Here is a 25,457-nt window from a genome sequence, read left to right as displayed (position 1 = left end):
TGTCCCCTCGTCAGCATGTCTGAACTGCCCGCATCACTGCCCTCGTGCTTTGGGACCATATTCAGTAAAATAAGAATAACTTTCAACAGCACTGCGATACCACGTCAGTCACCTTGATGACTGAGACAGCTACCGAGTGGCGGGCAGGCGGCGTGCGTACACAGCGCAGAGTTTAAAACTTATGAGCTATTTCTGGAATTTTCTATTTAATGTTTTCAGACCACTGTTGAACACAAGTAACTGAAATCACAGAAAGAAAACTGCAGATAAGGTAGGAACGAATGTAATCTTTCATGATAAAAGACTGAAGCTGAGACTCTCAACCAGTCCTGGCTCGGGCATGCCGGGGGGCCCGCCAGCCTGCGCCCTGCTGACAGCTCTAGAACAGCACTGCCACAGCGCTGCAGTCACTGCGTGCAGAGTGTGTGCCCAGTCCTGGCTCGGGCATGCCGGGGGGCCCGCCAGCCCGCGCCCTGCTGACAGCTCTAGAACAGCACTGCCACAGCGCTGCGGTCACTGCGTGCAGAGTGTGTGCCCAGTCCTGGCTCGGGCATGCCGGGGGGCCCGCCAGCCTGCGCCCTGCTGACAGCTCTAGAACAGCACTGCCACAGCGCTGCGGTCACTGCGTGCAGAGTGTGTGCCCAGTCACTGCTCGGGCATGCCGGGGGGCCCGCCAGCCCGCGCCCTGCTGACAGCTCTAGAACAGCACTGCCACAGCGCTGCGGTCACTGCGTGCAGAGTGTGTGCCCAGTCACTGCTCGGGCATGCCGGGGGGCCCGCCAGCCCGCGCCCTGCTGACAGCTCTAGAACAGCAGTGCCACAGCGCTGCAGTCACTGCGTGCAGAGTGTGTGCCCAGTCCTGGCTCGGGCATGCCGGGGGGCCCGCCAGCCCGCGCCCTGCTGACAGCTCTAGAACAGCACTGCCACAGCGCTGCGGTCACTGCGTGCAGAGTGTGTGCCCAGTCCTGGCTCGGGCATGCCGGGGGGCCCGCCAGCCCGTGCCCTGCTGACAGCTCTAGAACAGCACTGCCACAGCGCTGCAGTCACTGCGTGCAGAGTGTGTGCCCAGTCACTGCTCGGGCATGCCGGGGGGGAGGGGCCCACCAGCCCGTGCCCTGCTGACAGCTCTAGAACAGCACTGCCACAGCGCTGCAGTCACTGCGTGCAGAGTGTGTGCCCAGTCACTGCTCGGGCATGCCGGGGGGCCCGCCAGCCCGCGCCCTGCTGACAGCTCTAGAACAGCACTGCCACAGCGCCGCAGTCACTGCGTGCAGAGTGTGTGCCCAGTCACTGCTCGGGCATGCCGGGGGGCCTGCCAGCCCGCGCCCTGCTGACAGCTCTAGAACAGCAGTGCCACAGCGCTGCAGTCACTGCGTGCAGAGTGTGTGCCCAGTCACTGCTCGGGCATGCCGGGGGGGAGGGGCCTGCCAGCCCGCGCCCTGCTGACAGCTCTAGAACAGCAGTGCCACAGCGCTGCAGTCACTGCGTGCAGAGTGTGTGCCCAGTCACTGCTCGGGCATGCCGGGGGGGGGGGGGGCCTGCCAGCCCGCGCCCTGCTGACAACTCTAGAACAGCAGTGCCACAGCGCTGCAGTCACTGCGTGCAGAGTGTGTGCCCAGTCACTGCTCGGGCATGCCGGGGGGGAGGGGCCTGCCAGCCCGCGCCCTGCTGACAGCTCTAGAACAGCACTGCCACAGCGCTGCAGTCACTGTGTGCAGAGTGTGAGTGTGTGCCCAGTCACTGCTCGGGCATGCCGGGGGGGGGGGGGCCTGCCAGCCCGTGCCCTGCTGACAACTCTAGAACAGCAGTGCCACAGCGCTGCAGTCACTGCGTGCAGAGTGTGTGCCCAGTTACTGCTCACTGAACTGAAATATAAGAACACCTAAGAAAAGGTTTAGGTTCAAATTTATGACATTTCCAATTTTCTACTCTTCCTGAAATATCTACTAAGGAGACCAGGTTGCCGAAGGTTCGGGAGAACTGGTAGAATTCATTAAAATAATGTTTTATTATGACAGTTACCTTATCTACTTTGAATATATTGATATAATAGTAATCAAAATCGTGCTGTCTATTATCAAATTCCACCCCCTCTCCTCTAAGTGTCACAAGATGCAAGGTTGGGCTGAACATGATCTCAATTTATTAAACCCAATCCAGTCCTTGAAGACAGGTTTGGTCTTAACATACGCTGCAGGCCTTGAGCTGCCAGTGTTTGGAGATGAAGCTGTACCAAGGTCCACGCACTGGTACTTCCGTTGGCAAACTCAGGCCCTGGGTGTTGCCTTGTTTGATACAACGTTCTATTTGCTTGTCTGTTTTACTGGAACCTCTCAGCACAGCCAAGCACTCCCATCTGGACACGAACTCTGCCCCTCTCCCGTCTGACACATAAGCTGCGGCCGTCTTCCATGCTAACTCCCTGGGGCCTGAAGGCATTTCTGCTTACTTACTATTTAAGTTTTCAGTTGCAACTAAAATTATTCTTTGAGAAATTGCTAAACAGCAGAAAACTTAAATTTTTATGACTCTAATTATACAGCACGAGAGTGGGGAAAATGGAACGTAGGGTGATAAAGTGCTCTGGACCCGGACAAAGCCCAGCGAAGCTACTGCCTCGACTCCGCTTGAACACGAGCAAAGCGCTTACTCGCGGAACTACAGCCGTGGCTGTGAACCGGTCGCTACCAGACAGAAGCCTGTGCAGGCAGCCTCCATCTCCCTCTGCGTCCACGGCTCCTGTTAAGGCAGGGGTCGGGAACCTATCGCTCGCGAGCCAGATGTGGCTCTTTTGATGGCTGCATCTGGCTCGCAGGCAAATCTTTAATAAAAGAAATGTTAAAAATATAAAACATTCTCATATATTACAATCCATTCATTTCCTACCACTCAGGCTCATGGTTGCAGGTGGCTGGAGCCAATCATAGCTGTCCTCCGGGACAACACCAAATTTTTATTGGATAATGCCTAATGTACACGGGTCGTTGTATGGCTCTCACGGAATTAATTACACTTTAAAATATGTGGCATTTATGGCTCTCTCAGCCAAAAAGGTTCCCGACCCCTGTGTTAAGGCCTCTCCTGACCGACTACGGGGAGCCAGAGAAAAGGGGAGGCACTGCTACTACCACTTGTCACTCACCCTAGAGGACGGAACAGTGACTACAGCAACCGCTGTCTGTCAAGGGGAAAGCTATCATCACTGAGCTCAACTTGCCCTTCTCTCCTGGGGCTGACTCAGCCGCTGGGAAGCTCAAGGTCTGAGTGGAGTCAGGAATATAGGGTAAGGGACAGAAGAGCCAGAAGTGTGACCCTCCCCAGAGGCTCCCTTTCCCTGCTCTGTAACTGTCACTGATGGGTGGGGAATTACAGGCCAGCTGATGGGAACACAGGGACACCAGTCTTCTGTCCCATCCTGACTCTAGACTGGCATCACACTGAAGGTTTTCCTTTCACATTAGAAAAACATGAAGAAAGTAGCTAAATGATTTTCTTACCCTTTAAATTTATTTTCTGTCCCTGCAGGACAAAATGACAACCTGAACCCTCACTGGGTAGCTGTACTTCTTGCTCAGCTTAGTAAAAGCAAACAAAAAGCTTTTCCTCTGACTAAGGCACTCTGAACCTAAACTCCGTCAGCACACCCAGCTGAGACGGGTGTGCACTGGTCTGCCCCCACGCTCACTAGCACACCCAGCCGAGACGGGTGTGCACTGGTCTGCCCCCACGCTCACTAGCACACCCAGCCGAGACGGGTGTGCACTGGTCTGCCCCCACGCTCACTAGCACACCCAGCCGAGACGGGTGTGCACTGGTCTGCCCCCACGCTCACCAGCACACCCAGCCGAGACGGGTGTGCACTGGTCTGCCCCCACGCTCACCAGCACACCCAGCCGAGACGGGTGTGCACTGGTCTGCCCCCACGCTCACCAGCACACCCAGCCGAGACGGGTGTGCACTGGTCTGCCCCCACGCTCACCAGCACACCCAGCCGAGACGGGTGTGCACTGGTCTGCCCCCACGCTCACCAGCACACCCAGCCGAGACGGGTGTGCACTGGTCTGCCCCCACGCTCACCAGCACACCCAGCCGAGACGGGTGTGCACTGGTCTGCCCCCACGCTCACCAGCACACCCAGCCGAGACGGGTGTGCACTGGTCTGCCCCCACGCTCACCAGCACACCCAGCCGAGACGGGTGTGCACTGGTCTGCCCCCACGCTCACCAGCACACCCAGCCGAGACGGGTGTGCACTGGTCTGCCCCCACGCTCACCAGCACACCCAGCCGAGACGGGTGTGCACTGGTCTGCCCCCACACTCACCAGCACACCCAGCCGAGACGGGTGTGCACTGGTCTGCCCCCACGCTCACTAGCACAGACTGCTGAGACGGGTGTGCACTGGTCTGCCCCCACGCTCACTAGCACACCCAGCCGAGACGGGTGTGCACTGGTCTGCCCCCACGCTCACTAGCACACCCAGCCGAGACGGGTGTGCACTGGTCTGCCGCCACGCTCACTAGCACAGACTGCTGCTCACTCTTCAGGACGGCTGACCCGGGAGGGCCGGTGGCCAGGAGCCTTCACTGGACCACACTGAGACCAAACCCAGGGCACTGAGTTGGACTCAAACCCTCATTCTAGCAGGCATTTCCTTTACTTTCATGTAGAAAAATGTTCCACACTAATTTTGAAGAAGGTGTAACACTTACGAACTGTTTTTACACAGTGCCTGGGTCATCTGTCCCAGCGCTGGGGAGCTGGCATCTACTATGACGAAGTACTAGGTGAGAATCATGACGTGTGCTTCCTTACAGTTTTATTCTGAATGCTAATTGTTTCATAAAGAAAGATTCTGAGCCTTAGATGTAGGAAATATGTCTTGTAAAAATAAACCTTACTTGTACAACACAAAATATACTCACTAATCACTACAGCTTTAGTTTCCTTTTCAAGGTGGATAGAAACTCTCAGGGCCCACACCCATACTACACACTCTTTTCCAGAAAATACATAAGTAGAGCTGTTGTGCGTTTTTAATAAGGTTAGTGTTAGCATAAACAACAGTGTCTGGAGACTTACTGCCAGAGTACTTGATACTCTCAATCGAAATTTTCAGGAGTCTAAAGCTTCTGGGTAATATGAAAATCAGAGAGAAAATATAAAGCCCAACTGTCAAGCTGGGACTTGAATGAGTCCTCAGCGGTTATACCTCCTCTGAAGAGGCAGAAAGAACAGGGTGTGGGCCAGTCTCCCCACTCACACGGGCTCTGCACCCAGAGCCCTCCTCGCCACAGGCTCTCACTTCGCCCTCCTGGAGCGTCTGACAGTCTCCCATGGGGTGTTTGCAGGTGTCACCAACTGCAACCTGTTCTTAAGCGACCAGCTAAATACAACCAGATCTCTAGAAAGTCTATATTCTTTTTTAATATACTGTTCCGATATTTAAAGTATACTTGGCATAAACTACCTATGTATCTTATAAATCTATTTGCAAAGTAGGTTTAGGTTTTGAAAGCATTCTTAACTCTTCAGGAAGATGTGCAATGCTCTGCCACTTACATCGAGTTTCAGATCCATTCATTCATTCCCTCTTCCCTTTCAGGGAACGGTCAGTTACTGAGCAGACCCAACTCTGGTTTCCGTGTAGAGAAGAATGTGTATTCAGACACATTCTAGAGTGCAAATTCCAACTTCTAATTCCTCAGCCTCAGTGCAAATTCCAACTTCTAATTCCTCAGCCTCAGTTCCAAGGTGTACATACAATTTCTACCTCTCAGCATTCAGTAAGGAACATGCTTCAAAAAAGGCTCAGAAGGGCAACTTGCGACCACTGGGATGCACATATAGCACACGCTTCTCCAACAGGTTTGCAATTTTAAAGAGAGTGTGCATAACACGTAGGCATTATTTGTACTTTTAAAATATGTGTACCTACTTTTTTGTTGGATAAAGGAAGGGAATATTCTATGTATATTCATACCTGACAGCTAAAATAACTGTAATAAGAATAAACATCCCTGTTAAGCAGAAAGATCCACCTTAGGAGACAAAAGCGCATGCGCTGGCTGAGCCTCACAGCGGCCTTTACCTGCTCTTTCTCAAGCATGTCTGCTTTACGGAGTATTTTCATCGCGTACACATGCCCGGTGTCTTTCTTCTGAACCAGCCGCACCTGAAAGTTAATGTAAGATGCCACGTTAAAAGTTTACAATGCCAAGTTAATGCTTTCATGTGTTACAGAAACATTTAAACTGAAAACATATTACAATTTTAACATAAGCAAACAGAACAGAGCAGAAGAAAATGCTTTTCGATGTTCCAAAATAGATACATTAGACCCGTGAAGTCAGTGCTGGCAACATCCTCAGACACCTCCACATGCGAACAGCTTTAGCTCCCTAGCTGAACTGATCTGATTTAAAACCCTCACTTTTGAATTTAAGGACTCACTGACCCCGTGGCACATATTGTGTAGTCAGCTCCGAAACCATAAGTAAATGATTACAATGTTTAAATTAAAACAATAGCAAAAGTGCCTGAACAGTGGTGGCACAGTAGACAGAGTGTTGACCTGGGATGCTGAGGATCCAGGTTCAAAACCCTGAGGTCACCGGCTTAAGTGTGGGATCACTGACATGACCCTACAGTTGCTGGCTTGAGCTCAAAGGTCGCTGGCTTGGAGCCCACCGCCCCCAGTCAAGGCATATATGAGAAGCAATCACCGAACAACTAAAGTGCCACAACTATGAGTTGATGCTTCTTATCTCTCTCCTTTCCTGTCTCTGTCTAAAAAAACCCAAAAAAAACACACAACAGCAGACCAGTGTGGAAAGCGCCGACCTGGAATGCTGAGGTCCGTTTGAATCCCTGGGCTTGCCCACCAGTCAAGACACATAAGAGGCAACTACAAGTTAATGCTCCCTGCTCCACCCCACTTTCTCTCTCTCTCCCTCCTCACTCTAAAAAAGAACAAGGAGGAAAAGAATCTGACATGTAAAATTAGAGAAATATGGTTGTATGCATCCTGAGTCCCTATGTAGAGGCGGTTCCTCTCCTAAGGGGCCAGCCGGGATCGGAATGCGGAGGGATCAATTCAACCTTCCGCCTGTGATTTGAACATGCACTTACACTTCCTCGAGGTGCGGCTTTTCAGTAATACACTGCTTTTATCCAAAGATAACGAAACTATTGCATCAGGTCACCCACTCTGGATGTTTTCCATTCCCGGGGATGACCTCACACGGGCTCATTCAAACCCTCCCCACCAGACTGCTCTGGTGACCAAGCAGGATGTATTTGCAAGACCAGCTGGGACAAAGGTACAGATTCTCTCAGCTCTCCACCACTATCCGTGTAACTCATCCGCACAGATCCTGCCTCCGAGGGCCGGCTGTTCAGCGCTGTGCCAGTCCAGCAGGAAGCAGCACAGGGTGAAGACATGCTGTTAGCTCACTGCTGGAGAGGCAGCGTGGTTCCAGGGGAATGAGAGCTTCCAGGTCGGGACAGCGGGGCCCACTTCCAGCACCACTGCACAACGGCTGTGGCACACTGCAATTATACATCCCCCCCCGAGTCATCTATGTATGAGTATTGTGCCTATAGGAGAAAAGCTCAGTAAGTGATAAGGATTGATGTTCTTCTATCTTCCAACACTCCCTTAGACCAATACTTAAAACATCAACATACCTCTGGCGAAACAGAGAACAAAGAGCTCTGGGACAGTGGAGGGTCAGGGTGTGAGGCGGCAGGCTGCCCTGTCCTACCCCGTGTTTCAGTCACATCAACAACCACGCGCTCACGGCACGTCAGGAGCTTTGAGGGTCAAAGGTATTTCTGTACTCGGTAAGCAGCTGGAGCTGTGGGTTCTTACCTCACCAAATGCTCCTCGGCCTATCACTTTTAAGGACTCAAAATCTTCCAGTCCAAGTCTTGTTCTCTTCAAACGAAGAAACTCTGTTTCCTTCCGAGCATGAGCTGACCTCCTGAGTCGTTTCTAAGGGGTAAGTAAAGGGAGAGAGGAATGGTGGTGGGGGTTGGAAGTCCACAACAAAGCCATATTGGCGACCTGACCCATCCAGAAAGCAGGGCCACACCAGGCTAAGCATGGCCCTTTCACACGGGAAAGCACCACAGAAGGACGCTAGAGGTCACTTCTCCCTCCCCCAGCCTTCAGCTACCAGGACCAAACCCCACTGCCCAGTGGGCGCTCCCTCCAAGGCTCTCACTAAGCCCCCTCAGCAGTCCACTATTCTAACCTTTCTAAAGAAGGCGGGCCAATGAGCAACGTTTTCCTTTCACCTTTGTTGTATAAAAACTGTGTGTGTTTCTTAATTTCCCTATGGGTTTTTTACACACTGCAGTTCGTTTTATGCTCTAGTTTTTTATTATTCCTATAAGTCTGGGGTGTTTTTCGCCATTTCCCTGGGTTTTGTGATTCATTTCTAATTTTGAAAGCATTTCCACCGCCATTTCGGTTCCCGGCAGTCTCTGGTTAACTCCATTTTCTCCGCCCACATCTGTGGGTACTGGAGGAAAGGCCCCATTTGAGAGATCTTCTGCCTTGATAATGACTTCAAAAATGTGTCCCCCTTCTACGGCACCTTCAGTGAATTATTTAACTGTGCTATCATTTGCCGTTTAACAATTTAAATCTAGTTTCATCTCCTTCTTTCTTGGAATTCTAAATTAATTCTAATTAATTTATCAGAGCTGTACCTGGAGAAGTCTTCCTCTCCTGAGTGCTTAATAACCCCCTCTGCATGAACGCCTAACTCCAGAGGCACACTGGCCTCCCAAGTCCGCCGCTGAGCCGACCCCCCAGTGCATGAAGACTAACGATTTCCTGAACAAGATTCAGCTGCCACGCTGGGTTTCAAGGGGGAAAATTCTGATTTTAATTACCTCTTCATCTTTTAGGCCTTCTTCTTCCATCACTTTTTCTAACTTCTTTTGTCTAAAAATAAACAAACATGTGAAGTAACATTTGAATAATTTTCTGGAAAGTCTATGCAAACATAATTATTTTTTAATGACAATAACAGGTAAATCTTAAAAGAGCTCATTAAAGCAACAAATTACATGTTACTAAGACCAGTGAAAAGATCCCCACTCTTCTTAGTTCTTCATTTTGAAACAGATTGCATAAGATGCTAATGCAACAGAGAACCGTATTTCGAAAAGTTCCCACTCGCTTGCTTGCTCGCTCTCCTTTTTTTCCCTGGCTGAACTGGATTTCCTCCTTAAACCACAAAACAGCTGGTGTTTGATAACCTCATATCAGGGTGTTTCTCCCCCTCTCCTTGACTGAAATCTACTTCCTTTATTTTTACATCTTCCTCCTCCTCTTCCTGCCACAAAGAGTAATAAACAACAAAGGTAAAAGGCAGAGTCTGGATGTCCAAGGGAGGTAACTGGCATCACTACAAAACTTAAGGACTCTAACCCCTTGGAGTACTGAACTTTAGGAACTGTATTCGAGAATATTTTTGATCTAGTCTCAAACCAATATAATAAAACTAAAATGAAAACTTCCTTACAACCAATTCCGTGTGACCTTTATTTATTCGGCATAATAAATAAAAGCGCAGGGGCTGGCCTCTCCCCTCCACCACTGACGACATTCCAGAAGACATGCGATGTGAGCAGGGCAGGCAAGAGTCAAGCACAGGGTACGTGAAGTAGCCGCATGTGGCCCAGTGTGGCAGAGGCACACAACACTTCTATGTGTGCCTGCCTCTTAGTGGCTCTTAGTCTGAGGACAACTGAGAACCTCCAGAGGCATGTGCACAAGGACTGATGTGACGAGGTTTCTGTTTCAGAATGGCAACCAGCAGTAATGAGCTAATGCACTGGCAGGAAAGGCAACTGACAGACTGAGGCAAATCAAAAGCTATGTAAGGATTCAGATGTGTAGTCAAGATCTGGAACTAGTGCTAGAAACCTAAAATGAAATGAACAGAGCTATTGCACAGATGACCAGCAAGGTCTTAGAATTTCTTGTGTGGGAGGACAATGCGGCCACTAACCAAGATAAGAAACACAGACAGAGGCAAGATAATGGAAAGATAATGAGTTTTGTTTTGGTAAATGACTATGTATTGCAATAATAGTATTTGGTTGAAATGAATATACTGTTAGAAAACCTATTACAAATCCACAGCATCAAATGATGACAAAGAATGTGTGTCTAAATGCTCAGGAAGTAAAAGTTCTATTCTGTCCCTGATGGAAAGAAGTACGTGACTGTCAGCTTCCCACTTTTCTTCTAATTCCCAGACATTTTGGGATATCATTTATATGTGCCCATGTATCGGAGGGAGAAGGCTGTACTATTGGTAGTTTCAGAAGTGTAAATTAATTCCATATCAGTGGCTAAATAGTTGAAATAGAGAAGAATAGGCCCTGGCTGGTTGGCTCAGTGGTAGAGCGTCGGCCTGGCGTGCAGGAGTCCTGGGTTCGATTCCCGGCCAGGGCACACAGGAGAAGTGCCCATCTGCTTCTCCACCCCTCCCCCTCTCCTTCTTCTCTGTCTCTCTCTTCTCCTCTTGCAGTCAAGGCTCCATTGGAGCAAAGATGGCCCGGGCGCTGAGGATGGCTCCATGGCCTCTGCCTCAGGCGCTAGAATGGCTCTGGATGCAACAGAGCGACGCCCCGGATGGGCAGAGCATCGCCCTGTGGTGGGCATGCCGGGTGGATCCTGGTCAGGCGCATGCGGGAGTCTGTCTGACTGCCTCCCTGTTTCCAACTTCAGAAAAATACAAAAAAAAAAAAAGAAATAGGGAAGAACAGGAAGAGTCAAACTATCAAGGGCAAGAACGGTAAGAACGCAACCACGTTCAGCTCCTTTTGTGCCTTAGGTATCAAATACATCATGCCTTCTGACCACATATTTTCTGAGTGACCACATCCGACTGTACTAGAAGTTCAAAGTACATCACACGATGTGTGTCACAGAGACAGCTCCTTCTGACTATATTTTAAATCTAAACTCAAATTGAGTTTTCCACAGCTTTATTCCAAGTTAATTAAATTGGTTTCAGTAAAGTTATCAGAATCAACTCTGGCCCTGGCCAGTGGCTCAGTAGATAGAGTGTCGGTCCAGTGTATGGACATCCCAAGTTCGATTCTGGGTCAGGGCACACAGGAAAAGCAACCATCTGCTTCTATCCACCTCCCTCTACCCCTTCTCTCTCTCTTCCCTTCCTGCAGCCAGTGGCTCAACTGAGTCAAGCATCGGCCCTGGGTGCTGAAGACAGCTGAGTTGACTCGAGCATTGGCCCCAGATGGGGTTCTCAGGTGGACTCCAGTCAGAGTACATGCAGATAGATGTCTGTCTCACTATCTCCCCTGCTATCTTTAAAAAAAAAAGAAACAAAACAATATTTGTAACATCAAAACTAACAGTGAAGTAGTGCGTGCTTTTGCCCTTAACTTAGGAACAAAACAAAAATATCTACTCACAATGCTTACGTTCAATATTGCACCTGAAATTCCAGTCAATGCAAAAAGGCGAGAAAAGAAAGCTATATCGATAGGAAAGAAAGAAGTAAAACTCTCTATCTAAATAGGACATGGTTGTTTGCATAGAAATTTCTAAGGAATCTACAAAAATAAGCTGCATTTAGAATAAGTAAATTAGCAAGTCACAGAATACAATTAGCAAGTCACAGAACACAAGGTCAATATACAAAATTCAGTTATATTTCTATATGCTACAGCAAAGAACAGGAAAATGAAATTTTAAATATCCACTTATAATAGCACCAACCCACCCAAAAGAGTACAAGGAACAAAAGACACATAATACCTCCACACTAAAAACTAAAAAACAATGCTGAGAAAAATTAAAGCAGACTTAACAAAATGGAAAGCTATACCATATTCATGCATCGGAAGACTCAATACTGTTAAGATATCCATTCTCCCCAAACTGATCTACAGATGCAATACAATTACAATCATAATTCCATCAGGCTTTCCTGTAAAAAATGACAACCATTTCTACAATTTATATGGAAATGAAAAGAACCTAAAATATCCAAAGCAATCTTGAAAAAAAGGAAAAAAAACCCAAAACTATTAATAAGTTGAGGACTTCATAGCCGACTTTGAAACTTACCACAAAGCTACAGTAATCAAGACAATGTGACACTGGCACAGGGATAACTAGATCAACGAAACAGAATTGAGAACCCAAAAATAGATACACGCTTACATGGTTTTAATTTTTAACAAAAGTGTCAAGGTAATCTAATGGGGGAGGGGGAAAATAATCTTTGCAACAAATGATGCTAAAATAAATGGATATCCAAAGGAAAAAAAATGAATCTTGGCCCTGGCCAGTGGGCTCAGTGGTCGAGCCTCAGCCCAGCATGTGACTGTCCCTGGTTCCATTTCTGGTCAGGGCACACAGGAGAAGCTCCTGTCTGCTTCTCCACCCCTACCCCTCTCGCCTCTCTCTCTCTCTCTCTCTCTCTCTCTCTCTCTCTCCCTCTCTCCCTCTCTCCCTCCCTCTCCCCTTCCTGCAGCATGGCTCAACTGGAAAAAGTTGGCCCCAGGCAGTGAGGATGGCTCCTAGGCCTCCACCTCAGGCACGAAGAAGAGCTCCAAGAAGAGCTGGGTTGCTGAGCAATGGAGCAATGTCCTAGATGGGCAGCGCATCGCCCCCTAGTGGGACTTCTGGGTGGATCCCAGTCGGGGCGCATGCAGGAGTCTCTTTGCCTCCCCTCCTCTTGCTGAATAAAAAAGAAAAAAATAAATAAATCTCAACCCCCATTTCATATCACACACTTACTAATTCAAGACGAATAATAGTACTAAATGTAAAAACTAAAACCATAAAACTTCCAGAAGAAAACAATATTTTTATGACTTGGAGGTAGGCAAATGTTTCTTAGAGGTCACAGAATGCAATAACTATAAAAGAAAAAAATGCCAAAATTGAAATTTTCTGCTCATCTAAAGACATTGGAAAGAAAATGAACAGAACCTGTATGGTTTTGCAAACCAACATCATCCCAATAAATTCAATTAAAAAAAGAAAGAGCCCTGGCCGGTTGGCTCAGCGGTAGAGCGTCAGCCTGGCGTGTGGGGGACCCGGGTTCGATTCCCAGCCAGGGCACATAGGAGAAGCGCCCATTTGCTTCTCCACCCCCCGCCCCCTCCTTCCTCTCTGTCTCTCTCTTCCCCTCCCGCAGCCAAGGCTCCATTGGAGCAAAGATGGCCCGGGCGCTGGGGATGGCTCCTTGGCCTCTGCCCCAGGCACTAGAGTGGCTCTGGTCGCGGCAGAACGACGCCCCGGAGGGGCAGAGCATCGCCCCCTGGTGGGCAGAGCATCGCCCCCTGGTGGGCATGCCGGGTGGATCCCGGTCGGGCGCATGCGGGAGTCTGTCTGACTGTCTCTCCCCGTTTCCAGCTTCAGAAAAATACAAAAATCAAAACATATGCCTATGTATGTTTATGACCTGGCAATTCCACTCCTATATTCACCCAAGAACTGAAAACAAACATTCACTAAAAGATCTATCACAAATGTTCATAGAAACTCATTCAAAATAGCAAAAAACTGAAAAACTTTCAGTCCAGATGTTTATCAACAGAAGAATGTATAAATAAACTGAAGTATAGTCAAAAAACAGAACGGTAGTCAGCAATATAAAGGAACAAAATTATCAATACAACAGCAATACGAATGCACTTGAAAACATTAGGTTGAGTGAAAGATGCCTTATTCAAAACGAGTCCTTAACTATATGAACCTGTTTACATGTTCCATTTATATGGAATAGGCAAGACCAAATCAATGGTAGAAACAAAATCACAATAGTGACTGCCTGGGGTTGAAGGAGTATCATCTTTAGAAATGAAACAACTTTTTGAGATAATGGCCATGTTTTATGTTGTCATAGAAATCTAAGTTATATAGGTGCATGCATTTGTCAAAACTCATCAAATGGGCCTGGCCTGTGGTGGCACAGGAGATAAAGCCCCAACCTGGAATGCTGAGATCACCAGTTTGAAACCCTGGCTTGCCCGGTAAAGGCACATACAACAAGCATTTAATGAACAGCTAAGGTGAAGCAACTATGAGTTGATACTTCTCACTCTCCACCCCTCACTCTCCTCTCTTTTGTAAAATCAATAAAGAAAATCTTTAAAGAAAAAAACTCATCAAATGCCAACTCTTTTTTTTTTTTTTTTTGTACTTTTTCTGAAGCTGGAAACGGGGAGAGACAGTCAGACAGACTCCCGCATGTGCCCGTCCGGGATCCACCCGGCACGCCCACCAGGGGCGAAGCTCTGCCCAGCAGGGGGCGATGCTCTGCCCCTCCGGGGCGTCGCTCTGCCGCGACCAGAGCCACTCTAGCACCTGGGGCAGAGGCCAAGGAGCCATCCCCAGTGCCCAGGCCATCTTTGCTCCAATGGAGCCTTGGCTGCGGGAGGGGAAGAGAGAGACAGAGAGGAAGGAGGGGGGGTGGAGAAGCAAATTGGCGCTTCTCCTATGTGCCCTGGTGGGGAATCGAACCAGGGTCCCCCACACGCCAGGCCGACGCTCTACCGCTGAGCCAACTGGCCAGGGCCAAATGCCAACTCTTAAGATTGTGCATTTCACTGAATGCAAATTTTACTCCTTTAAAATACTGAGCTCTAGTTTGTTATGCAAGCAGAAATATTAAGAAGTAAAAATATAGTGACATCTAAAACATACTTCAAGTACAGCAAAAAATTAAGATAGATTAAAGAATGCACAGAGGGATGAATACACAGATATGTGATAAGACAACAAATGATATTCCAGATTCCAGAATCTAGATGACGTATTTATGGGCATTCTTTCAACTTATCTGCACTTTTTTTCTTTTTATCTTCAAATGGTTTTTATTTTCCACATAAATAACAACCTATGTGGTATACTCCATGACAGTGGTTTTTAACTACCAGTTCACAGACCGGTGTTGGTCTGCCAGAAATTTCATGACCCTAGACTAGTTGTGGAAAACCACTGCTCTATGGTAATATTTTCTGTGTTCTAAAATATTAATAAAGAGGAAAATATCCCTCAGAAATTGTTAATGCTTCAGAGGTCCTTTCAAGGATTTAAAACATTTTAAGTAGCCCCTCCTTTTCTGTTTGCCCCTCTCCTTTAAAGGAAACAAAATAAAAATATTAAATTGTATCTGAATAATTTTTCTCTGTCAACTTATTTGCACTTTTGAATATTTCCATAACAAAATGCTAGGAATAAATTTTAATCATGAGTTACTACATGAACAGTATATAGACACCAGAGCAGTAACAAAAGCTGCTACTACCACTGTTAACTAAGTGATCATTATGTGTAAAGCACTATCGTAGGTATTCAAGTATTGTTTTGTCTAATCCCCACAGCAATTCTGCAAGGCAAGCAGTATTGCCCCCATTCTCCAGATGGGGGAACTGATACCCAGAAAGACAAGGAACTTGTTCCAACCTCACACGGCTACCAAATGGTAAAGGCAGATGCAAAACCCAAGTCTGACTACATAAGTGCTGTTCTCTCCATTATATCACACTGCCTTCATGAGCTCCACGGATGTGGCTCAATTAATTGTTTTATACTATCATGGAATTTTGTGTCATTGATGTAATAGTAGAAATATGTGGGTTATAACAGCAAGGACTTTGGAAACCAATGACACTGTCATTCCACTGCAATGGGATAGGCTATAACATGGCTGTTGTTATTCTTGTCTCCTTTCAACAATATTATGAAGGTTCTGTATGATACCAGACATAAATACCAAAACAATGACATAATTTTCTTGGACAAAATTCTTTACCTCATCTCTCGTTCTTCATGTTGAGCGATAAGGTTGCTATAGAAATTCTCCAGTGTCACTTTGGTCATTGTCACCCTTTCTTTCGTGTGATTACTCATGGAGGAGCAGGGTGTTGAGCCCGTCATTGCCATGGCCGCTGGAAACAAAGAAAAGAAGAGGTGTTAGTCTCAGAGTTACAACCTACAATTACGCGCTCTCCTACCTTACCGGTAGGAAGGTAAATTGGTACAACTTTTCTGGAGGACAGACAAGTACCTGTAAATAACAACAGCCAAACAAACAGAACACTTGGTGAAAATATGTATATATTAGTGTCCTATGACCCTGAACTACTACCCCTAAGTAAAAGGCCTAGAGAAATTGTCACACAGGCTTGTAACGGGACATACACAAGAAAATGTACATTATGCCATCATCTTGTTAACAAGTTACAGAGGCAATTCAGTAAGAAAAGAAAGAAAATGCTGGGGATGAATACAAAGAAACAGCATGTAGCACTCAGAAGCAAATCTACCAGCACCTCAAAGTGACACGAATATATCTTTAAAAAGTGTTGTATTTAAAAAAAAACAAAAACAACATTATCACAATACCATATGGGTAAATTAAGAATACATACATTGGTGGAACATAAAAACGAGACTAAGAGACATGGACAAGAGTGTGGTGGTTACCAGGGGTGGGGGGAGGGAGGACATAGGAGGGAGGGAGGGAGAGAGTTAGGGGGAGGGGGAGGGGCACAGAGAACTAGATAGAGGGTGACGAAGGACAATCTGCCTATGGGCGAGGGGAATGCAACATAATTTAATGACAAGATAACCTAGACATGTTTTCTTTGAATATATGTACCCTGATTTATTAATGTCATCCCATTAACATTAATAAAAATTTATTAAAAAAAAAAAAAAGAATATATACTGTAGACACAGTATAGCTCTTTGCCATCTAAGAATCTACCTTGGGGAAATCAAAGACCCATAAGGGTTCACACACAAGACAGTTCGATGCAACACTATAAACAAAGAAAAACTAGCCTGTCCAGGCGGTGACGCAGTGGATGGAGCATTGAACTGGGATGCAGAGAACCCAGGTTCGAGACCCCGAGGTCGCCAGCTTGAGCGCGGGCTCATCTGGTTTGAGCAAAAGCCCACCAACTTGAACCCAAGGTTGTTGGTTCCAGCGGGGGGTTGCTCGGGCTGCTGAAGGCCCGCGGTCAAGGCACATATGGGAGGGCAGTCAATGAAGAACGAAGGTGTTGCAACGCGCAATGAAAAACTGATGATTGATGCTTCTCATCTCTCTCCGTTCCTGTCTGCCTGTCCCTGTCTATCCCTCTCTCTGACTCACTCTCTGTCTCTGTAAAAAAAATAAATAAATAAATAAAATTTTTTTAAAAGAAGAAAAACTAGAAATAACTTGAATATCCAACAGCAGAACTGATTAAACTATTAAAAAGCCTACAATGAAATAATATGCAGACAATTAAAATATGTTCAAATGTTTAATGCCCGGAGAAATGTTCCCACTTTAAGTGAAAAGAATAGGTTGCAAAACAGATTATATACCAGGATCTTAATTTTGTTCACAGAATTATTTAAAAAAAATATACATATATAGGCCCTGGCCGGTTGGCTCAGTGGTAGAGCGTCGGCCTGGTATGCAGGAGTCCCGGGTTCGATTCCCGGCCAGGGCACACAGGAGAGGCGCCCATCTGCTTCTCCACCCCCCCCCCTTCCTTTCTGTCTCTCTCTTCCCCTCCCGCAACCAAGGCTCCATTGGAGCAAAAGTTGGCCCAGGCGCTGAGAATGGCTCCATGGCCTCTGCCTCAGGCACTAGAATGGCTCTGGTTGCAACAGAGCAACGCCCCAGATGGGCAGAGCATCGCCCCCTGGTGGGCGTGCCAGGTGGATCCGGTCGGGCGCATGCGGGAGTCTGACTGCCTCCCAGTTTCCAACTTCAGAGGGATATGAAAAAAATATATATATACATATTGATATATATATCACATTATCAAATGTTATATATATATGTGAGATATACACATATCTCAAATGTTATTAGTGGCTTAACTCTAGGCAGTGAGAATACAATAGATCATTTTATTCTTGTTTATGCTTTCCACATTTTCTTGTTTTCTTCAATGAGCATGTACCATTACCGTTAAGTTACCAATAACTTTTAAATTTAAATTTTTGGCCCTGGCCGGTTGGCTCAGTGGTAGAGCATCAGCCTGGGTGTCGATGTCCCGGGTTTGATTCCCAGTCAGAGCACACAGGAGAAGCGCCCATCTGCTTCTCCACCCTTTCTCATCCTGCTTCTCTTTGTGTCTCTCTCTTTCCCCATCCTCCCCCTCCTGAAGCCATGGCTCGACTGGAGCAAGTTGAGGGCACTGAGGATGGCTCCATGGCCTGGTCTCAGGCGGAAAGAAGAGCTTGGTTGCTGAGCAACAGAGCAACACCCCAGATGGGCAGAGCATCGCCCTCTAGTGGGCTTGCTGGGTGGATCCAGTTGGTGCACATGTGGGAGTCTGTCTCTGCCTCTCCACCTCTCACTGAACAACAGCAACAAAAAATTTATGATTTCTACAGTTTAAAAAGTCTGACTAAAATGCTCATCTACAGTATATATATGCATTCTGACATATATATTTGATAAATGTTTACTATCTATATGAATTTACCAGTTAAAACAAAGACCTATGATGGAAACAATATTACCAAGGAAAAAAATGCATCACAATTTTAGTGATGGATAATACCATAGAAACAAGCCACCCTAAGTTCCTAGTTTTACCTATGAGAAAGCAACAAAATTTAACGGGATGACTGAACATTTTTTTCCTAAATTGAAATCTCCTTTTCCCCCCAGAAATTTCTGTCAACCTATATTGTCACACTTGGCCAGACTGCTCACCAACCTTGACAGGCTCCAGCACTGGCAATGAGGTCCAACATTTTCCCCTTCTGTGTCTTCCTCCCACACACCCTACCTCCAAGTCTGTCTTCTCATCCCAAAACACAGCTGACTACAAATCCGGAGAGCCAAGGTTCATTTTCTCCCCTTAATACTTAACAACTTTTTTATTTTGTAGAGAAAACTAAGACCTTTAAGGAATGCACAAACACTTTTTATTACTAAGAAAAAAGACAATATTAAGCAATTTTATAAAATACTACTCGGGGGAAAAAACAAAGAATAATCCTTTCAGAGCAAAGAGATTCAAAATCAAGGCTCTACTTCAGAGCCAAACATTTTGATTCATGGTGTGTCAAATGATCAGTAATCACCAATTTGAGACATTAAACTTAGCTCTACCTTATTATAAAATAAGATATTTTTATGGGAAGTTTTTGCTAATACCAAAACAAACTCAAGTGTTTTTAGGAATCAGAATTTCTTTGAAAAAAAAACCAACCTCTGTTTGGTTATAAAGCTTGGGTGTGGTTCCTTGTTTGTCAGCCTGTACCCCCTCTCCACCCACAATGAAAACCACAAGCACTCTAAGTTTGATGAAGAAATGTGAAAAACAGATTTAAAAACAAGTCTGAAGCAAGTGAGCACATTGTACTCCAGTCATCCACTGTCTGAAAATTTCTGGAAACCCCTTATATACACTGCTCACAAAAAATAGGGGATATTTCCAAATGAATATGAAGCAATAAAATATCCCCTAATTTTTGTGAGCAGTGTATTTTAACTAAAATTACTTCAACTTAAAAATACAACTAGAGTGAATGAGTTTAAGCCTGAGACAAACAGTGTCTTCCAAATAATAGGTGGTTAATAAATGTAAGTTTAGCAAGTTAGTGATTTTTCAGTTTTCAACAAAGCTAAAACAACAAAATTACATTTACACTGATGAGCACATAGAAACTGGGGGGGGGGGGGGATTTGGCCCACTTAAGTCACTGGCATGACTTACTAAACTTTTTAAAAGGTCAACAGAAGATCCTGGCCACTTGGCTCTGGTAGAGAGTCGGCCCAGGGTGTGGCTGTACTGGGTTCAATTCCAGGTCAAGCGACCATTTGCTCCTCCACCTGTCCTCTCCCTTCTCTCTCTCTCTCTTCCCCTCCTGCAGCCATGGCTCAATTGGTTCAAGTGCATCGGCCCGGGTGCTGAAGATGGCTTCATTGAGCCTCCACCTCAGGCACTAAAAATAGCTCAATTTCCAGCTGGGCCCCAGATGGGTAGAGCATAGACCCCAGACAGGGGTTGTTGGGTGCATCCCAGTCCAGCCCAAGCTGGAGTCTGTCTATCTATCCTCCTCTCCCTTGGAAAAGAAGAAGAAAAAAAGATCAGCAGGAGATTAAGTTCACTCAAAGATGCTCTGTAATAGGCCAACAAATTTTCTAACAAAATGGTTTTCAACCTGCACATATAGTCTCTAACGTAAGGCAAAGGCTGCCCTGGCCTTCCCCTTTAACCTTTCTTTAAAACCTCCTCCTGTTTTTCTCCACTCATAAAAGGGTTAGTTTAATTCTAACAATCTTACATTGAAAGATACAATTACTCTGCCCTACAGCAATTTATAGGTTCACTGGATCAACCAAATACTTTTTTTTAATTGATTTTTACAGAGAGAGAAGAAAGGAAAATAGAGAGAGAGAGATCAGTTTGTTCTAGTAATTTATGCACTCATTGGTTGATTCTTGTATGTGCCCTAACCTGGGATCAAACTGCAACCTTGGCGTATCCAGACAATGCTCTAACCAACTGAGCTACCAGACGCTTTTTTTTTTTTTTTGTATTTTTTTGTATTTTTCTTAAGCTGGAAATGGAGAGGCCAGGGCCAAAAGTTTACATTTTAAAGTTATTGGTAACTTAACGGTAATGGTACATGCTCATTGAAGAAAACAAGAAAATGTGGAAAGCATAAACAAGAATAAAATGACCTATTGTATTCTCACTGCCTAGAGTTAAGCCACTAATAACTTTTGAGATATGTATATATCTCACTTATCTTTATTATATGCGGCTTAAGTGTCTATTTGTCACCGATAGCTTATTGGTTGCTTGCGTACCTGTACTAGCCAATGGGGTGAAGTTGCCACGGCATTCAAACAGTCCCGCCTTCTGGCATGCCACCTCACAAATTGAGGTTAAAGATTGGAGCAATTATTATGCTGTTAAGAAATCTTAACACCAGAAGGGGTCTTTGCAATGGTACAAGACTAGAGGTTCTCCAATTGAAAAATAATGTCATAATAGCTAAGTCTTTGACTGGCTCCTCTAAAGGTGAAATACATGTCATTCCAAGAATTGATTTGGCTCCATCTCAAACAGGGTTGCCGTTTCAATTGAGACGTAGACAATTTCCTGTAGAACTTGCCTTTGCTATGACCATCAATAAGTCTCAGGGCCAAACACTTAAGCGTGTTGGCATTTTTTTACCTGAGCCTGCATTTGGACACGGTCAACTTTATGTTGCCTGTTCAAGAGTTTGTGAAAGAACGGACGTAAAATTAAAAATAATTGATGGTCCTCTGCAAGGCGAGCTTAAAAATGATGGAAAGATCTACACAAGAAATGTTGTGTACAAAGAGATCTTTGACATGTGAATTAACATTTTATTATTTAAATCACCTTTATTTATTGAGCTAGCGGTGGCTCTTAAGAAATGTACCGCCAGTGGTTTCCTTCATTGCACTCTACTTTAAGCAATTAAGCAAGTAGAAGGGGGAAACCCCGTGGGGCAGTAAGCAAAGGGGCGTCCTCGCCGCCTGCCCTGGGTAATTCAGTTTGAATTAGCAGACACCTTTGCACAAATCATTTTAATTACAATGTATAATATCTAGAACAGCGGTCATTTCGTATGACCGCTGGGCTTTCTAGTGTGTGTGTGTGTGTGTGTGTGTGTGTATATATATATACACACACACACACATACATAACATTTGATAATGTGATATATATCAATATGTATATATATATATATATATTTTTTTTTTTTTTTTCTTTTTCCCCGTATCCCTCTGAAGTTGGAAACGGGAAGGCAGTCAGACAGACTCCCGCATGCGCCCGACCGGGATCCACCCGGCATGCCCACCAGGGGGCGATGCTCTGCCCATCTGGGGCATTGCTCTGTTGCAACCAGAGCCATTCTAGTGCCTGAGGCAGCGGCCATGGAGCCATCCTCAGCACCCGGGCCAACTTTTGCTCCAATGGAGCCTTGGTTGCGGGAGGGGAAGAGAGAGACAGAAAAGGAGAGGGGGAGGGGTGGAGAAGCAGATGGGCACTTCTCCTGTGTGCCCTGGCCGGGAATCGAACCCAGGACTCCTGCATGCCAGGCCGACGCTCTACCACTGAGCCAACCGGCCAGGGCCAAGGCCAGATGCTTTTTATAAGACATGGCTTGCCTGACCAGGCAGTGGCTCAATGGATAGAGCGTCAGACTGGGATGCGGAGGATCCAGGTTTGAGACCCTGAGGTAGCCAGCTTGAGTGTGGGCTCATCTGGCTTGAGCAAAAAGCTCACCAGCGTGGACCCAAGGTCGCTGGCTCAAGCAAGGGGTCACTCGGTCTGCTAAAGGCCTGCGGTCAAGGCACATATGAGAAAGCAATCAATGAACAACTAAGGTGTTGCAATGAAAGACTGATGATTGATGCTTCTCATCTCTCTCCGTTCCTGTCTGTCTGTCCCTATCTATCCCTCTTTCTGACTCTGTCTCTATCCCTGTTAAAAAAAAAAAAAAGACATGGCTTTCCTTCATGTTTTTGATGATCCAAGCCTTCACGCCTGACCTACAGACTAGCCTATTTCTTTCATTCTCCAACTCTGCAGAATTAGTAAATAAATATGTAGGTGAGGAATTATGAAAAGTTTTTAAAAATTGACAAAAGGACATGATGCTCATAAGCAGGGGTAGACACTGCAAACATAAAAGGAGGTGAAATGAAAACCATTGTTTTATTCCATCTAGAAAGCTACACGTGGCTGACTGACTGACTTTACAATGGTACTGTTATCTCTATAAATACACCTCTCTCATCAATTCGGTTTACTTTCTTGTGACTAGACAACCCAAATCTTTCATTTGGACAACTCAACAGTGGGGCTAAGACAATTCCTTAAGAGTGACCTACCTAATTTGTCTTACTAAACAGTAAGCCACTGCAAAGCAAGTCTTATACTATTTTTAATATCCTCCTCGATCTCCTGCGCAATGCTACATACACTGAGTGAGCCCCTTATAAAAAGCCTACTGGGAAAACACTTGTGTCCATTACTGGGTGTTGAGTATACTTATGTGTGATGGGGAATGGTTTTCTACGCAGAGCTGGAGGAGAGAATTCCCATCCTCTTACCAGGAAGTCAGTATCTACTGTCTGGGGTAGAGCGGAGCCTGTAATTTGTGATGGCTGTTTTATGTTTAGGGAAACCACAAATACTGCCTGGCTAATTCCAATTCAGAGCCAAGGTGACCTGCGAGGAAGAGGAAGCACAGGGTCTACTTCACCCCAGGCCCCCCTCTGGACATGTCAAGCGCAACAAGTTTCTCCCTGCCTCTCTTAATCAGTTCCAAGTGCAGCTGGCAGATCTGGTCTCTCGACCAGCCATTCCACACACTCTCTGACACTGAGACTTCCCTCTAAGTCCTTCTCAACTTGCCTGTTTCACTCCATTCTTAATAGGAGAGTCCTCACTACATTTTTTAAAATTAATTTTAATGGGGTGACATTGATAAATCAGGGTACATATGTTCAGAGAAAACATCTCCAGGTTATTTTGACATTCGGTTATGTTGCACACCCATCACCCAAAGTCAAATTTTCCCGTGATGTTTAAGGTTATCTGAAGGCCGGTACCCAAGGACAGACCATGGGGAAGGGAGCCGACTCATAGGTACCAGCACACCCTACCGTGGGCTCTACACAGCTCTGCCTCACACTACAACTCTCAGGCTCTTGGGCTCCAACAACAACAACAAAAAATGAGAGAGAGACCCTGACCGGGTGGTCGGTTCGGGTCGGGTCGGAGCAGGAGAAGCAATCAATGAGAGCACAACGAAAGGAAACGAGTTGATGCTTCCCTCTCTCTCAAATCAATGGAAAATTTAAAGGGGGGGGGGCGGGAAAATTGGTAACGGGCGAGATCCCGGAGAGGACTGAGACAGCAGAAGGCAGACAAAGCTGGCACCTTGGAAAGCAGAGGGCCTGGCTCCCCACCCCAACGGCACACGGAGCGCGAGACGCGCCGGGGTGGGGAGCCTAGGCCCGCGAGACCGTGGGAGGGCCGCCGAGGAGCCTCAGCGGCCGCGGGGCGGGGGCTGTCGGGAGCCGGACAGAGCGGCCGAGGGGCCCGGCTGGGCTGCAAGAAGGGCGCAGGCGGGCAGGGGACAGTCCCCGAGCCGGGGAGAGAGGAGACGAAGGCGAAAGCCCGGCGCGGACCGAAGAGCACGGCGGCAGGACACTCACCAGAGCCCGCAGGCAGGCTGAGCTGGGGGCGGCGGACCGCCGCGGGCGCCGGTCCGGCCAGAGGGGTCGCCACAGGACGGGAGGGGACAGCGGAGGTGCTCCGAGGTAGGGGACCACGGGCGGTTGCAGGTGAGAACAACAGGAAGCGCTCCAACTGCCGGAAAAGACGGCAGCGCGGAGGGGCCAAGGCACTCGGGTCCCCCACTGCGGAGAGGGGCTGGCGGGGCGACCAGGGACCCAGACTGCGCAAGCGTGACTTCCCGGAGACGCGGCGGGGACTTTCGGGACTGCGCGTGCGCGGCCCCGCCCACCTACCCACACCCTCCTGGACTTACCAGAACAGAGGCCAGGGTGAGGGCAGAAGTGTGAGGTGCGGTTCGGTTCTTGGGTGGGCTGGGCGGGGGGAAGGGGGGAGTTGAGGGAGAGGTTTCCTTTGTGTTTTGTGTTTTGTTTTCTCACTTTTTACTTTGAAATAGACTCACAAAAAAGTTGCAAAATTAGTCCAAAGAAGTCCCATAGACCCGTAACCCACCCAGCTTTCCTCAATGTCTTATGTAACTAGGCAACACTATCAAAACCAGGAAATTGACATTGGCACAATACAATTAACTAGACGGATACAATTAACTAGATTACAGCCCTCACTCGGATTCAATCAGTTTGGCATGCACTCATTTCTGCGCGTCTGTGCGTGCGTACCCGCGCCTAACTGGAGTCCTGTGACATTTTAAAACCATGTGTAGTCGTCATACCCGCCCCTCCCTTGATTTTCGAACTTTGGAGCACGAGGTCTGCTGGAACCCTGACCTCCACCTACTCTTCCTTAAAGTAATGATTAACATGACTTACTTGGGGATCAGGCTAGCTCTCGTAGATTTGAACACGGGCTACCGGGAGGGTGTCCCCGTGTGCACATAAGAGCCTCCTTTTCAAAGATACTCAACCGCTTTGGGGTGAAGAGGTCCTAAGTATACCTAGCCTTTGAGCACTCGTTCTTTGAAAAAGGAGCACAAGGCCCTAAACCAGTAAGTGTCAGGCTCCTGGAAACAAGAATGGTTCCTTCTGGCCTTCAAAGAGGCCACTTAGGGAGCAAAAGAAGCATGTGTGTGAGCCATTTCATCAGATTGTTTTGCAATGTTCTGGTGCTCTCTCTCTCTCCTTCTCTTGTAACTGTAAGACCAAAGGTCTTGGTTTTATCCTTCAAGCGTGGGGTTCCAGGCTTT

The 25,457-nt window shown here is 46.8% G+C and overlaps 1 protein-coding gene across 1 annotated transcript in view; it reads right to left on the bottom strand.

Moving 5' to 3' along the window:
• Positions 1-24,502, bottom strand: part of STK38 (serine/threonine kinase 38) — a 46,139-nt gene extending 21,637 nt beyond the window's left edge. Inside the window, exons 1-5 of the mRNA XM_066359552.1 lie at positions 24,235-24,502; positions 15,820-15,955; positions 8,903-8,954; positions 7,872-7,994; positions 6,090-6,173 (exon numbers count right to left, since the gene is read on the bottom strand). Of these exons, the coding sequence (XP_066215649.1) occupies positions 6,090-6,173; positions 7,872-7,994; positions 8,903-8,954; positions 15,820-15,950 (390 nt within the window). The 5' untranslated portion in view covers positions 15,951-15,955; positions 24,235-24,502. The remainder of the gene's footprint in view (positions 1-6,089; positions 6,174-7,871; positions 7,995-8,902; positions 8,955-15,819; positions 15,956-24,234) is intronic.
• Positions 24,503-25,457: the final 955 nt, after the last annotated feature.

This window comes from Saccopteryx leptura, chromosome 1, assembly GCF_036850995.1.
Source record: "Saccopteryx leptura isolate mSacLep1 chromosome 1, mSacLep1_pri_phased_curated, whole genome shotgun sequence".
Lineage (NCBI taxonomy): Eukaryota > Metazoa > Chordata > Mammalia > Chiroptera > Emballonuridae > Saccopteryx > Saccopteryx leptura.
Note: the sequence above shows the minus strand (reverse complement) of the source record. Positions and strands in the feature narration are given on the sequence as shown.